Here is a 17,064-nt window from a genome sequence, read left to right on the forward strand (position 1 = left end):
TGGAGTCTAAGACGACTGCGGCTGCGGTGTGGACGTCAAACCCGTCTGATCCGTGGGTGCCGTCTGATCCCTGGGTGCTGTCTCTAGGGTGGCTGGGTAGGCCTGTGCCTGTACCTGTGCCACTCTCTAGGGGAGCAACTGCATTGGAGAGCAATTCCCCCTCCTTGAGCCGCGGCGGAAGTTTCCCGGCAATGGCCGACCATCGGCATGAGTCTGGGATCTACAATAGCCCGTGCAATGCCCTGGCCTGCCACACCTTTTGCACTGGGGGATCGGTGTGTTCTCTTTTTGGCCCGGCTTAGGCCGCTTCCATTTCTTCACCTGTTTTGGTTGCTTTGGTTCACGACCAGAAGATGCGCGAACAGGCTGCAGGAACGCAGCCAAAGCAGACCTTTTCTGGTTCCCAGATCCCACCTTAGCGCAGGCTTCGACCATGTCTGTTACCTCAGGATCCCCTGGTAAGGCATCTATGATTTTTCTGCACTCCTCGTTTGCGTTATCTCTCACTAACTGCCTTAACAACAACTGTCTTAACCCGTCATCTTCAACCTGCTTCTTGAGAGAAGCAGCGACTTTCTCTACAAAAGAGAGGAGTGACTCTGATTTCCCTTGAACTATTTCAGTATATCGCTTTCTGGGTGCAGACAACTCTATGGTTTTCAGCAGGGCAGCCATGCCGACCTGTTGAGCTTGCTGCAGGATGCTAGAGGACAAGTTGCCCTGTAGACTGGGATCAGAGAAGGGACCAGTCCCCATCAAAGCATCCACTCCTGCTGTCTGTCTAGGATCAGCAGCAGGGAGCTGCAAATTTGCTAATGCAGTCTTGCTGGCCAGCTTTCTCCAGGTTTTCTCAAAAACTGTAAATTGTACGGGTTGAAATAGAATTTGACCTAAGTGTCTGATATCAAATGGAGAAAGCAAATCTGTATTTATCACCCTTATTATCTGCATAACCTCAGCAGAACCTAGCCCATATTGTGCCACCTTGGATTGGAGGTCCTGGGCAACTTTCCAAGCAATTACCTCATGCTTGTCATGCTCCCCTGAATCTGGGAGAGCCTTATACACTGGGAAAGCTTGGATCTCTTTTGGGGAACCAGTACCATCCTGAACTTCTGGCACAGCCTGTGGATGGAGTGTAACAGCTCCCCGGTTACCCCCAGAATCCTCAGATCTATTTGGCATTCCAAGGGTTTCTAATAACCTCCAGTCACCCTCCTCCAATGCTCGCATCTTAACAGACTCTAAGAAGCGGCTGTAAATGGGTCGGACGCACTGTTACCGTGCAGTCCGGAAAGGTCCAGGGGCGAGACCGGCGCAGCCTTTTTCTTTGCCACGTGGCTACAGCCGCCTGACGACCTGGGGCCAGAACCTCATCTGCCTCACTGCCTGACGAGGAATCATCAGGCAAAGGCAACTTTGGGGTGCTGGGAGTGAACAGAAATGAACGGGAAGGAGGGGCACTTTGGCTAAGTTCGCTAGAGGCAGAACAGACAGCACAGACTGCAGCTGGCTGTGCGGCAGTTTGTACAGCAGTTTCTTTACGGGAGGCCGTCTCTGCCAGTCCCGACCGAGCCGGTACTGGGACTGCTGCAGCCGTCTCTGGGGCTACGGCTGCGCTCGGCGCCGTGGCCAGCGCCGCGCTCGGCCCCGCGCTCGTCTCTCGCACAGCAGCCGCGTTCAGTCCGGTCGCCGCTTCCGCTGCTGTTTCGCGCTCCCTGGCCATGCTCGGTGCCGCTGCCCCAGCAGCCGTTTTGCGCTGCCTGGGCGCGCTCAGTGCCGCTGTCTCTGGCCCGCGCTCTGCGGACGCGCCTGGCTCCGCTGCTGGCCCATTCTCTGCGGCCGTGCCTGGCACTGCCGCCCCCGCCCGCCGCTCCACAGCCGCCACCACTTCCGGGTTTTCCCGCGGCAGCGCTGTTCCCGGTTTCGCCGCTGGCCGCGCCATTTCTTGGCTCGGAGCCGCGTCTCCCACGGCTGGCGAGGGGGGGGCGGGGCGCAGCCAGTGCGGCCAGCGCAGGCTCGGGCATCCGCTGCTCTAACAGGCTGAGCAGGTCCTCCATCCTTCGGGATAGGTTCGGTAACTCTGTCAGCAAAGGCAGATGCTGCATTAGAAGGTCGATGGCTCAGTTCTGCGACTGCGCAGAACAGTCCAGTGCCAGGGAGGGCAGCGGACCATAACCAGGCAGTCTCGGCGCAGGCACGCCCGGCGCTACGCCGGCTAAGAAGTTAGATCCAGGTGCATATGGAACCGAGCTAGGAGCCGCTCTGGGCGTCCAAGTTGCCAAACCGCTGATTTGCGGCCCTGAATAGGCCATGGCCGCCACCCAGCCGAACGGCAAGGCAGGCTGTGCACCCTGCCTCTGCCCTGACCCCCCCGCCTCTGCCGGCGCAGGGTCCCTGGGGGCTGCGGAGTCCTGCGATTGTGCAGGGTGAGCCGGCGCAGGCTCTGCCTGTGGAGCCAGGGGGGTTTTCCGAATCCACCATCATTTGCCCCGGAAGCCCAGTCAGTGGGGCCCCCCTCAGACATTCTTCCGTCACTTATCACCGAGATAGGTGATCCAGCCCTGCTATTGCAGTCAAGGGCTGTCAGCAGAATAAATAACGACCGCCAGGTTTTGTATAATCCTAACGCTGCCGGCTCCCCAGTCGGGAGCTCGTGTCAGACAGTGCAGCCGAGTTCCTGCCACAAGGCAAAGTCCAGGGCAGTATCTCTGTCCACGGAAATCCGTTTTCAAGTAGCCCAGTCTAATAATTCCCAAACTGAGTTTTCAGGAATGGAGGTGTGCAATATGCTAAACACACCTTTCCAGACCAGTACCACAGCCTCGGTTTGTGAGCCACTGTTCGCCATTTCTCAGTTCTGTCAGACCTCCTGGTCCCGGGGGGAAGGGGAACAGCGTACCTCTACAGGAATTCGGCTTGGCTCGCAGCAGCAGGACACGTCAGAGAGTGCAAATCACGTCGGGCAGCACCAAATATTACCACAGGCCTGGTTCCTACGGTATATCACCGTGTCCCGCAGCCATAGGGGGGAGGAGGAGGAGAGAAGATCCAGCAGGCAGGAATTGTGCACCAAGATTGATTTATTTAATTATTTTACAAACTCTTTATAGACTTTTCTCTTCATAGTGTAATTGGACAAAGGACCAGCCACCCCTTGGGGGTGATTGGCCAAAATCCTAAAACATCCATTATCAAAATATTTTCTACTATACCATAAACAAGACTTTCCAAGGTTGCAGGTGGCTTGGTTGTTTACATTCCCTGCTACCTCTTCTGTGTGAGAGAAAATTCTCTCACGGACTTAGAAAATAACAAGAAAATCCTCGCTAACAGCATTTTTGTACCTACAGGTATGTAATAAAGTAGTGGATATATTTGATATTTTTAGAAGTCATTATTTCAATGTGAAGATTTTTTTCATATTGTGAAGCAATTTTCCAGTACTCAGAAATTTGATGTATGAAAAATTTAGATGTCTGAATCCTTTAGAGTGATTTACTCTTCTTTCAAGAATAATTAAGCTACTTTATTGTAGTTGTGTGTATCACAAACTGATAGTGTTTTTCTGTGTGCTTTTACAGATAAACTGTTCTTGAACCATTTTTAAGGGTTTAAATCTTCATCTTTTGACCTTCTAAATTTGTTGGGTTTTTTTAATGGTTATGAAATAGTTTAAAACAGAATGATAGAATCATAGAATAGATTGGGTTAGAAGGGACCTCCAAAGATCATGTAGTTCAACCCCTCTGGAACAGATAGGGACATCTTCAACCAGACCACGTTGCTCAGAGCCCTGTCCAACCTGACCTTGAATGTCTCCAGGGACGGGGCATCTATCACCTCTCTGGGCAACCTGTTCCATTTGCTCCTCACCACTTTCACTGTGAAAAAAAAAGGTCTTCCTTCTATCTAGCCTCTCTCAGTTTAAAACCATTGCCTCTTGTGCTCTTGCAACAACCCTGCTAAAAAGTCCCTCTCCAGCTTTCTTTCAGGCCCCCTTCAAGTACACTTTCAAGTCTCCCTAAAGCTTTCTCTTTTCCAAGCTGAACAACTGCAACTCTCTCAGCCTTCCATCACAGGAGAGGTGCTCCAGCCCTCTGACCATCTCTGTGGCCCTCCTCTGGACCAGCTTTAACATGTCTATGTCTTTCTTGTGCTGAGCCCCAAGTTCGTCTTGGCAAGGCTGCTCTCAATTCCTTCGTCTCCCAACCTGTATTCATACCAGGGGTTTTCTGCACCTTGCATTTGATACTCAAATTCAGATGATATCGCAAACAAATATGAGTGGTGTTTTTTTAAACTTTACTTGGAGACATAGCTTTTTGATGGTCCCTTGGTAACTTGTTTGTTATTAGCTGTTGCAAATCACTGAAGCCGTCTTATGATTTAAACATGCTGAAGAAAATTTAGAAAATTAACCCAGCATGAAATAAAATGAGACTATGTAAAATGACATTGAGGGACTACAATTTTAATGTCATGATGAATCACATACAGAGGGCTTAGTTCACAGTTTTCTGCACACAAAAGGTGTGCAAACGTAACTTCAGCTTTGGGACTCAGAAGCTTGAGTCTGATCCTTGCATATCACCAATGGCAGTTTCCAAAGGGCACTTTATAGCCCAATTAAGGGACAGTTATCCTTTCTCAGGTTGTGTTACGTGTAGCTTTTCAGCATGGAACTGGAATTTGATTAGCCAGATGTATCACTTGTAATTCCATAGACTTCAGATGAATGAGTAAAAGGAATCTCAAGGGGTTTAGAGGAAAAAAAAAATCCTGTATACATGCAGTTAGATGTTGTCAAGTTCTTACAAGGAACACCAATGAGTACATTGGTATAGTAATTAATTTCAGAATGGCATCTAGGTGTTAATGAAAAGTTACCTGTTACATGTTCTTTCCTGTAATACAAGTATTTGATTTAAAAGAAAAAGGGAACATTGTTTTCAAATATATTTTTCTTTGTCTCTAAAATTGTCAGTTATGGGGAAAAGGAGAAGCAACAGAAAAATCGTCTTTCTCTTGCCCCATTTGGATTAAACCCTTTGTCCTTTCTCAAATCTGTATTTAATTTTTCATTCTTCCTGATCTAAAAGAGTTAGGTTATAAATACCAAATATTTCTTCTTTCTGCTTAGGTGGTGGCTTTTTTCTGGTTAGGGGACAGGTTGTTTTGTTTTGTCACAAGCTGATTTGCTGTGATGGCACAGCTGCAGATTAATTGAGGATCATGCTGATAAATCACACAGCATGGAGTTCCAGCTATAGGACATAATGTTTTCAGAGAAATTAAAAAGAAAATTTATTCCTATGACTGCGTCTCTTTCAGTTTGGTAATGTTGTGATAATAGACCTGTATTCCTAACTGACATCCACTTGATAACATTGTTTTGGGAGAGAGAATTATAGGAAGCAAGCGGGGAGCAAATCTTCAGTACAAACTAAATTGAGCAGAAAATACCTTAGTAATCTGTATAAAGAATAACAAATCACCTCAAAGCAACACAAAGTCATAATCCCATTTCATTTGACAGATCTCAGTTCTCTCATATAGTCTTACCTGTGTTATAGTCTTGCGTATGTGTTTTTTAGGTGATTTTTTTCCTGAAAAAGTGTCATTTTCTCTGAGAAATAATTTTCTGTTTTATTTCCTTCCTGTTAAAATTTTGGCAGGGGAATAACAAAATATGCTGCTTTCAACTTCAGCAGTATCCCGTGGACAGGAATGGAGAGGGAGGTGGCCGGAGGTTAAAACTCTGCAGAATCACCTTTGTAATCTGGAAGCAATATCCCCCTTACAGTGCAGAAGCATTTCTCCAAATAAGATGGTTGTAGTTTCAAAGTACTGAGCCCATGATTGGGTTCCATAGAGGAAATGCCCCCATATGAAGACAGACAAGATTTTTCCACTCAGCATTAGAAACCTTTTAGAATGAATGGTTGGTATCCATGACCTCTTTCCTCTGTCCCATGAGCACGATACTGATGCCATGAAGATTTTTGCCTTTTCTTTTTACCCCTGTTATACCTTTTTACAGCTTCTGTATTCCTGGTGCTTTTTGCCTACATTCTTGGACTTGTTTGTTAAGCTAAGAGACTAAACATTTTAGAAGCTTCGTAGCTAGGGATCAGTGTGCCCCAGACCCTAAGGTCCTCTCCAGAACATATTCTGTAAACCAAGATAGAACCATCCAGGGGAAGGTTCCTTGGGGAGGGGGGCTCACTTGAACCTCTCATTGGGGAATCTTTGATAGATATGCTAATTAGTAAAACCTGTAATGTTATACCCAATGTTGGGGGGAGACACGGGAGGAGAGAGACACAGAGACACAGGGAAAGACTCGGTGGGGTACATCTTGATGCATATGACCTAGACGTGTACACCTAAGGATCCTTAAGAATAAATACCAAGGTAAAATCCCTTTTCCCCTTCTAACCGTGTATGCCTCTTGATTTTAAGACCAGGAAAAGGCATCAATACCTCCAGAGGCTGGTATTTTGTTCTATGTATTCTCTAGTTCTTCTATTTCCCCTTTTTAAAAGAAAAATGACTTGTAACATGTCTGAGCATTTCTCAGGTGCCCCTTGACTTTTGCCATCTATTGAGGGAGAGCTGTGATTATAAATTCTTGCTCAGGGGAGTATATACCTTGTAAATCTGATCTGCCACTACTGAGAAAATACAGTGTTTGTGCCAGAAACTGTAGGTGTATTTGTCATCTGTTTACTGTGCAGGTGTAGTCTCTGTTTAAAGACTCATCACATAAGATTTAGTGATGCAGGACATCCATTCCCGTTTATGTACTTCAGTGTTGCATAGAAATGCAAGGTTGTCATTCATGAAATAAAAACTCAATTCAAACACCTTTCATAAATCTCATTCTTGTAAATCTTTGCTGAACAAAAACACTGCTGTGCCTGAGGTGACTACCCAATAAAGTCTTTAAGATGACTAAATCTTTTATTAGAGGATCATTTATATTTAAAGCACTGTTAAAAATCACCAGCCCATTATTTATTTTCTTTTACTCAAGGTATACTCTTTTTTTTTTTTTCTTTTTAATATAAGACTGGCTACTTTTAGAACTATTCCTTTGTCATCATTTCAGCAGTTTACATGTCATTTTTATGATAGTAGTTTTTTCTTAAATGTGTCAAAGAACTTTTAAACTATCATTTGCAGAAGCTAGGTTAATGTTCAAGGTGAATATATCACATGCTCTGGAACTGGAACACAAATGTGATTACCTTAATGACAAAACAACTATTCCAGAATAGAAACTACTAATTTAAATAGCTGAAGTTTAGTAAGGTGTTCTAAGAAATACCATTTGGTAGCCACTTTTCTGCCTAGGATCGTAGTGCCCTAAATAAGAAAAAGTCAAAATCTGAAGGAGAAGATATCCATGTGCTTGATGGCTGTGGCATGATGCAGCACAGTCTGTTAATCTGTTATTGTCTCATACTATTTATATATCTTTTTATATATTAACTGTGACTTCTGTCCATGTGTTCAGTTTTATGCTGGCCAGATGGACAGGAAACTTCAGAAATTTCAAGAGAAGGTTGTTTTAGGAGTGAAAGCAGAAATTTAGTTGCAGTAGGCTCATCTATGTGCAGCAGTGTGGTCTGTGTGGATTTGCTGTGATTGGGCCATTTTGTCCCACGCACAGAATGTGAAATCATGTAGTACTGCAAAGAGGAGGTAGGTGATGTGTATGTCTCATAAAATGCCATTGCTCAGGGTTGAATTTTATCTCTAGTCAGGAATTTCCCATGATGAATTTAAGCACGTCAAATTCTGAAAGGGCAGTTGTTGATTTCTCTGTTTAAATGCTCATGTAACAAATTAATTAAACCATATTCTTCCTAAACTGAGGGATGCAGCTCAGAGAGAGAAGGCATAATCTGAGAAAAGATCTTGGCAATAACATCTTTAGCAGCCAAAGTTGGCATCTGATTATCACATTATGTGTACGCACCATTTTTTACGTGCAGCAGCATCACTGCAACATGGTAGAAGCTGAGCCTGAGAATGAAAGTTGCATATATTAGTGAGATTAAAATCTGGCAGATTTGAAATGCAGTCAGTTCCTGGAGGTGGAAAGGAGTATTATATTTCTTAATACTGATAACTTGAAAAATGAGGCTTCTCCTCTGTTTGGTTGTAAAAAAGGAAGGAAGTTGTTCCAGCCTTGAGTTGGAAATCTGAAATAATTGAAAATATATAGTTGCATTTCTAATATCTGTGTAAAATCCTGGTGTCCTGTTGGACTGTGTGGATTTTTAAATGGTGCTTTAGCTATGTATACTTTTGAGATACAGCCTTTGAGACAGAGGCTGTGTTACGGTGTTGGACACCCTGTAACTCTGGAACCTCATGGTGGAGTATGACTGGAGGGAAGGATGTAGATTGGAGAAGGTTATAGGTGTGGAGATGTGAGATTGGGCACAGCAGTGAAGCCTGTGACAAACCTGGCTGTGGAAGAGGCTGCATTCAAGTTTTGACTTCAGGTTTCACTGACCTCTCATTGAGCACCGTTGCAAAATAAGCTTGGACAGGATCTCACTCATCTCAGCCACTGTATCTATTGAACTGAAATACAAGTTTCTAAGATATAAATTCTGTCACCATTGCTGCTCAATGAATTACTCATCTACCTGTTTCTGCATTAAAATTTGCTTAGAGGTACAAAAATCTTAATAGATTGCTTCATTCATAAGATCATTTGCTTCCATTGCCAAGCCTGGTGGAACCAGGTGATTTCAGATTGACACCAGCTAATTGCCTAATGAAGCCATAAGTGAAATAATTAGTGGTAAAGAAATGCCAAGTCTAAATTGGTGATTAAGAAAATACGGCCATATGCTGAGGGTTAGGCGGTGGCAGTTATACAACTTCCCCCAATTAAAAAAAAAAAAGGAACCTAAGACACAATGTGAGAATGTGCAAACTCAAGTGGAACAATATAGACAAAAGCCTTCAAAGTGACCCGGTAACAGCTGTAATGTAAATAGAGGAGTAGCTCAGAAACCAAGGAAGCAGTATTTTCTTTGACTGACTGTTTCTGCATTATAGAAAAACATCAGTTTCTAAGCAAAGGAATGTTCAGCCTTATTGTTACAATTAGTGTTAGATGTAAGAACACTCCTAGGAAATGGAACTGAAAGGATACCTCAGTGCAGCAGCAAGTTCAGTTCTTCAGTCTTCAAAGATTGTCAGTTTCTGTATTGTAAGACTTAGCGAGCACAATATACAGAGCACAAGTGATGTTTCCTTGGTTTCTCTGAAACAAGGAATTCTGCAAATCAATGGCATGTAGATATTACAATGGTCAGAATATTATTTTAAGAGTTTTGAAAGAATCAAGTAGCAAATGGTTGGAGCGTACACTCACTTTGAATGTGTTTATGACCTTTATTAGGATTAGTACTTTACAGCTGCCAGCAATGGCAGTGAGCCTGTTAAATAATTCAGAGGCCCTGAGTATTTCCCATAGCAGTAGGAGCGTAGCAGCTAAACAGCTACCTGTGGTTTTGAAGATAGGATGGAAAAGTGAGGAAAATACATTTCTCCTGTGATGGCATCTGGTAGACACAAGGATGTTGCCTTGATAAAAGGGCTTCCTCTTCACCATGTCATGAAAACATCTGATGATAAAAATATTACTGAATACCTACTTGTACCAGCTTGTAGACATACTAATTACAAGTAGGTGTAACAGCCAGGTATAACCAGTGCTTGAGGAAATTATGACTAACATGTCCGTGGGTGGAAAAGAAGCCTTTTTTGCTATGCACCATCCTGTTCTGTATCAGTTTCTTTAGTTTGCTTGCATTTCCCCTGTACATTGTGCTATGTTCCCTTAAAAGACATGCCTTGTACAGCAGGGAGACCTATTTGCCATGACCAGCTGTTTAAGGCACTGAGTTGAGCATGGGGAAGCTGACTGGAGGGAAGGAGGTTGTATTTCCCTGGGTTTACACAGAACAGGAGCATCTGTAGAAAGCTGGAACCAGCAGAAGGAATTAGGCAGAACAGTCCTGGAAGCCCTAAAGGGTTGATTTTAGGCTGATAGGGTTAGGTTTGAAAGCAAAAGCTGGCTGGATGGTGAAAAGCCCATCTCATGAGGATGCAAAAGAAGATTTGCTAACAAGTCCTTTTTATTTGTCTCTGGCTGAGAATTGAGAGACTGGAATATTGATTGCAAGATAAACTAAATAGGACAAAATAAAGAGTGCAGAGAAGTGAGGGAGGAGCAAATGGAAAACAAGAGAAACAAAGTTGTAGTAGTTTTGATGGTGTTTTTCTTGTTTTGAGTGTGAGAAGTCACGTAGCAAAGTTGTCAGCTTCTATAGAATTTCTGGGGTGTTGGTATTTGCATAAGGTCTTAAGTATTTTAAATCAAAATTAGAGCCTTGTATCTTGAAATCCTGCAGTGATTGCTTTTTTTTTTTGTTTTGTTCTCACTTTGCATGTATTAAGTACAAAATTCCTTGTGTGTTTGTAGTTTGAGCAGAGGATATGATAGTGCCTTTATGAAACCTTAACAGCCTTAGAGGTAGTTGCTAATATCAATTACAGGGAGGGTTTTTTCCCGCCCTTTCAGTAAATATTTTCAGTTTCCCTCAACCATGTATTTCTCTAAAATTTTATACTTCCCATGTGGAAAAGTGTTTCTAAAAGTAATTGCTAAGCAAATTATTACTGTTATTTATTACTTATTATTGTTATATATAATACCATGTATCTTGAACAGTATTAAGATCGACTGTTTGTGCTTGTTCTTTTGGATTGCCAATTCGCTACTACCTTGATTAACATCTATTTTATTAAACTTCTTTTGCAAAAAGGCTGGTACATGCCTTAAAACACTCATTTCAGCATTTTGAGATAAAAGTATTTGCATATCCCAAGCTTGATGAGTTTTTTCCTAATTGACAGAGAAGGCACTGTATTATTTTTATGGTATATTAGGTGGGAAAAGTATCTGCTTTATAAATCTCGCTATAGATTTGGTACCAACAGAATGCAGTGCATTTATATCATTTATGAACTCATGAAGGGATGGTGGACTACTTTGCACTGAAAAGACATCTTACTGGCATCCAGTTTTCAACTATAACGTGAGACTATAAATCAACTGCCAAGTGCAGATCAGTGAAGGAAAAAAATGAAGGGAGAAAAGAAAGAAAATAATTTTGAAATCTCTGTGAAACGGACTAGAAGTTTAGCACAGGAACTGAATGTCTAATATCAAATAATAAGAGGAAAATTTTACAAGGTAATATCCACAAATCGAACAGCAGCATCAGCGAAGTAATTTTCGGCAAGGAGGTGTAGCAGGATAATTCTCATTAATGAATTTATTATTTCCGAGGGTCTGATCCTTCTTGCATTAATTGGGCAAATATCCTCTGGCTTCTGACAAGTCTGAACTTTTTAGCAGTTCATATGCAAACTTGATCTCCCAAGATGCTCAGGTATGGTGTAATAGTATCCCTGCCTAGGTCAATTTGTTCTTGCTTTTTACATTTTGTTAGTTGTTTCTGACATCTGCCACAGATGTGAAAAGAACATTCAAAAGCTGAAAGTGAATTTCTGAGTATCACATTATGAGCCTATGAGTGTATTTAGTGATACACCTAAATTATCAGCATTGATATAAAAGTTGTGATATCTTTGTTAATACTATGCAAAAGCCAAAGGAAATTATAAAGACTGGCTTTTCTATATGCAATTTCTGCAATCAGGAGAACCATAATCAGGGCATATGTCAGGTCTTTGGAAGGTTTTCATTATATTTGACAGGGGTTTTTCTTTCTCTTTGACAAACATTAGTAAGAGCATACTAAATGTCTGTGTGGTACCCCAGATGCTCTGTGTGCTGGGTATGTGATTTTGGTTGGAGTAGTGAGGGGCTATGATACAGTATCTTTAAGGTATTAATGATACAACAGATTAAAGCAAGATTTTAAATCTTTAGGTGACAAACTGACATCACTGAGACTGTAGTTCTCGATTTGCACAGTGTGAAATGCTCACTTGAAAAACTCTCACTTCGGAAATTCTCAGTGAAACCCTTCTCTCAACTCAAAATTAAAATTCTCCTTTTCAAGGACATTTCTTACATTGAAATTTAAAATGTTGTTACAGAGATTTATTGGCCTACAGCTGAGCATGTCATTTTTTGTACTGGGTCTTTGCTGGCTGCAGCAGGGAGTAAGCGCTATGACTCTCCCTCCAGCATGAGCTGGCCTCAGCTGCAGGTCATGGACTGTGCAAGGCCCTCTTGTATGCCTGGAGTAGGGCACTTGGGAGGGGAGGTTGGGTGCCAGTCACCCTCTCCTTGTGTCTCTGCAAGGCCGCTGTGCTGAGCAGTCCCAGGAAGAAGCCATGGGGAGGCCGACCAGTGCAAAAGGAGCAAGCAGAGCTTCAGAAACTTACCTGACATTCAGAATCCACTGAATTTCCATGTAAGTTCTTAAAAAGTGAGGGGAGCAGTCACTACTGAAAGTAGTGTTTTCATGAGTGGTCACTTACATGAGACATAGTACAGGATAAGTAAGTTTTTGAGGCCTTCTGCTTCTTTGATTTTAATCTCAATCTCCTTGTCAGTTTTGGGACTTTGGAAGAGCAGAAGGTCTGGTTTTGTGGACCCCTTTACCTTCAAGCTGCACAAAACTAACCTGCTTCTTTACAGTGTGATTATGACTTTTGGTTTTACCTTTATGTAGAGGAAGAATAGGGTCAGCAGTAGATCCGGGGCAACAACATGACTTGACCATGATTCTGCTTCAACCAGGCCAGATCTCAGGCTGGTGGGAGAGGGAAAAGTGGCCCATTTCTCCAGAAACAGTACTGTTGCAATTCCTTCTTGTCCCTCTCTTCCCTTGCTGGGGCAAACCCCCTGTCCTTGTTGTCTCACCTACACTGAGCTAGTTCTGGTCAAAGTGTAGCTGACTTGGATTTGAGAGGAGAGTCAAATGCAAAAGTTAGAGAAAGAGGTAAGTGTGTTCAATTTAAAAACAGGTGAAAAGGTTGCATGACCATATGCAAATGTACCTGGTATGTGAATTCTTTCTGGTTCAGTCCAGGTATGTGCCTTCTGGATGCCCTGTGCTCAGAGAAGATTTACTGTGCTGGGTGAGGAAATTGACTTCTGAATTTGTTTCATTAGACATAATCACTCTGGCTTTGCTGTTTGAATAGCTAAATAGAAGGGAGATCTCAATAGCTTGCCATAGCCTAAAGAGCCACACTTCAGTCAGTAGGTTTGGCTACCAAAGGGATTTGTTTAAGGGAGGGAAGTGTACTGGTAGAAGATGACTTTGCTTCAGTTTTACATACACTTAATTGTGTAAAAAGGTCTGCTAAAGCATAACCCTTTTACAGTCAGTGACAGTGGCTGTAGTCAAGTTAGATGTAGCAGTTTTTCTAAAGTGTTAGTTGTTTGGGTTTTTTGTTTTTCTTTTAATTGATCTGGGTAACACTGTCCGAATAAGCTCAATTGTGAATGTTTAAGTCATAGATTTGTCTCATTCTCATATTCTGAATATGGCACTTCTGTGTTCATTGTGATAAAATTCAAAAGGAAGTAACAGTCTGCTAGGGAGATAATTTGAGAAATGGATCAGAGTGACTTGAGAAGCTTGTAGGTGTTAGACTGACAGCCAGTTTCAGTTCACATAAATACCTATTTTGATAACGAGACAAAGGAGAAAATAGAAAGAAAACTTTTCAAATAATTTAAAAACAATCATGATTTCCATTGAACTGTCTTGCAAAGAAGATGAAGGAAATACTGTGGAATATTTTGCAAAGCAATCAACAATACAATGAAGCTCTTGTTTTCAGCAATGTTGGTGGTGTAGAGTTTTTTTGTAATTCCCCATATAATTTGTCAAAAGGTAGCAGCATCTTGTATGGAGTGACAGTGCTAAAGAGTATGCTATGTCAGTATACAATTACATTTTCTCTTTTTCACTTGAAAATATTTCTAGTATTTTCTCTAACTTGTTTTATTACTCTTTTTCTCACAAGGCACCCGATTTTGGTTTTGAACTCTGTATTTTCTGTTAAAATGTGATGTTTGTCTTTCTTTCTAACCCTGAATTTAGCATGATTTGTGCATGGAATGTTTAAACATGCTGATGCTGTTAATGTTTTGGAACTGATGCAGTTTTATGGAAAGGTCTGTGTGTCTTAATTACTCATTTCTTAAGGAGAAATACACACTAGTAAATAAACCAAAACAGTCCATGTAAAATGTTGCTATATGAATGAGAAAATGTGATCATAGACTGGTTTGGGTTGGAAGGGACCTTTAGCGTCATCCAGTTTCAGCCCCCTGCAGTGAAGGGACCCTTTCAGCTAGATCAGGTTGCTCAAACTCCATCCAACCTGACCTTGAGCACTTCCAGAGATGGAGTAATAGATAAGTGGGTGATCCCACTTTCTTATGTTTGCAATAAAGTTATGATACTTGCTATTGTAAAATTAAAACTTCAGAACCATAAGAAAAAAAATAAAATAAGTAAAAAATTCAATATAAATTTAAAATTTTCAGGTGTTTTAATTTTGACAAGGTCATACAAAACCATGGTAATTGTATTTAAAGCTCACTGTATTTTCTTTGCTGAGACTTTGAGATAAAATGCTTAAAATCCCTTTCATGGACTTATAATGCATTAAATATTTATTTTTAAATGTGCATGCCAATGAAAAATCATTGGGAAATCTGTTATAAAAACATAGCTCTTCAGTATGAGGTTTTGTCTGCAGCTGAGCATATGAATTTGACCCAGCTGAAAATAGCCCTGGACTTTTGGCAAAAGTATTCTTGTTCTCTTGGGACGGGAGGAAATGGCAACCACCATGAGTTCATGTGCCACTTCAAACAGTCCAAATTTTCTGAGCAGAGCCAGCATTTAATTTGTATCTGTCTCCAGGCCAAAGATGGTGTGGGTATTGGTTCTCTTGCCCTTACAGTGATAATCCATTTGCTATTAACTGCACTTGGGTTCAAAAATACTGCGTGTTTAATCTGGTGGACTGGATCTCCACTACCCGGTGCTGTAACAAAGAAATATAATGGGCTACAAGAGAGATTAATAAGATTTTTGAGTTGCAGAGGCATTAAGTCAGTTTAAAGCTATTGGTTAAGCTTCTCAGAGCTGGTAATGCATTAATCTTGAGCTGTGGTATATGACCACAGCCGCTGCTGGCGTGCATTAAGACATCTACATGGTCACCTTGTGCTTAGCTGTTTTTCAGACTGAGTTAGCAATAACACTCTCCTGAGTCTTAACTTAAGGTGAAATTTGCAGGAGATGGGTTAACAAAGCATATGCAGTGATTCTCGGTATCAGGTGTTTGGTTTTACCTGCTTTATGGATAGCAGGGCTGCAAATCTGGGATTGCTGGGTATTTCTTCTGCCATGGAGCCATCTGTCTCAGTTTGGACTCTTGAGCCTGCTTTGATCCTCCTTCTGCTGACGTCCACCCCTTTAAGGACTGCAAAAGCCTCACTCAGTGGTGGTTGTGAACCTTAGCTTGACTATTTCCATGCTGCTTTTGCACTTCCTTCATTTTGTGTTAGTGCAGTTAGAACCCCAGGTGAAAACATCTCTCCAATCTGTTTAATTGGTGTTAAGGTCTTCTAGTCCAGAACTGGCATGTCATTTAGAAATTTGTTTGATGGTTATTTCTTTCTAAGGTTTTGAAAATGACAGTGTTGCTTGTTTCTTTTTGTTTTTTTTCTCATTCTTTTTGAACCCTTGTTTTATATGTGTGTGTTTTTTTTTTCCTCTGCCTAGACCTGGTTAACCAGTTCTGTGAACAGGTCCTCAATTTTTTACTTTGTCCCTACTTTCCTGTCGTAGCCCCATCTTCCCCTGGTGTCGACTCCGTACCCTTACAGCGCACAGGCAGTCAACATGGCACACAGAACGCAACCGCGACCTTCCAGAGGGCCAGCTATGCGGCCGGCCCAGCCTCCAATTACGCAGACCCCTACCGACAGCTGCAGTATTGTCCTTCTGTTGAATCACCATACAGCAAATCTGGGCCAGCCATCCCACCCGAAGGGACCTTGGCTAGGTCACCTTCCATTGATAGCATTCAGAAAGATCCCAGGTGGGTGAAACCTTCTTCATTGTCTTCTATTTCTTGCTCGTGCGGAGGTTTGTAATTGCAATTTGCTTTGTGTGTTTCTGCTGTTGGATATAAAGAAAAGCCCACCTGTGGTGGTACACGAAAGACTTTGTTTGCATGATGACAGTATAGTCCTAATGCTTCACCTTGGAAAGCTCTCATGAGCTCTTCTGTGCAATGAAATGATTGGAGTGGTCTTGAATGTGTGTGTTTAGCCTGCTTTCAGTAGTGCCACCCCTCAAAAGCTGAAGAAAAGTAATTTTCTCTGGAAATGGGAGGAGTGGAGTTGCTGTTGACTCTGTAGCCATTGTGGATTGAATTTTCAAGTTGCTTCTTGGGCAGAAGTTGTTGCAGTTCTTGGTTTGTCTACATTTAATGTTTATAAATGCTGCAGAAAAGGATATTTCGGTATTGTCCAGTGAGACTGAGCAATGTGAAAGCAGCATGTAACCAGGCTTATGTTCCACCCCATGTGTTGTACAGGCTTCCAATGCCAGTATGTAGTAAAAGAATGTATGATTACAGCTTTGCAGAAATGGTTATTACTGTGCATGCTTTTCAGATATTTATCTCAACTTCTAATGTTGCTGATGACCATCCTCATCTACTTAAGGAAGATGCAAGGAAAAAACTTAATAGCCCAAGCAGGCACATAGATTAGAGAGAGAATTTTCTGGGAAATTCTTTGAGTTCCATGATAACAGCAAAAGAAATGCTAGCTGGAGTCCTCAATGCACTTTGTGGTTTTGTTGAGTTTTCTGAGAGAAAAGAAAGCAATTCTCTTTGGTAACTTGAGTTTAAACTTGTTAAAAGTGTTAATTTATATCAAGGTTGTATTTTGGCAGACGGTGTGATTTATTTATTTATTTGTTTGTTGTAATGTGTAATTTAATGATAGGAGAG

The 17,064-nt window shown here is 41.9% G+C and overlaps 1 protein-coding gene across 1 annotated transcript in view; it reads left to right on the forward strand.

Moving 5' to 3' along the window:
- Window positions 1-17,064, forward strand: part of LOC116442772 (catenin delta-2-like) — a 307,484-nt gene that overhangs the window by 48,346 nt on the left and 242,074 nt on the right. The window contains 1 exon segment of the mRNA XM_032106243.1: window positions 15,825-16,143. Within this exon segment, the coding sequence (XP_031962134.1) occupies window positions 15,825-16,143 (319 nt within the window).

The sequence above is a fragment of the Corvus moneduloides genome, chromosome 1 (assembly GCF_009650955.1).
Source record: "Corvus moneduloides isolate bCorMon1 chromosome 1, bCorMon1.pri, whole genome shotgun sequence".
Lineage (NCBI taxonomy): Eukaryota > Metazoa > Chordata > Aves > Passeriformes > Corvidae > Corvus > Corvus moneduloides.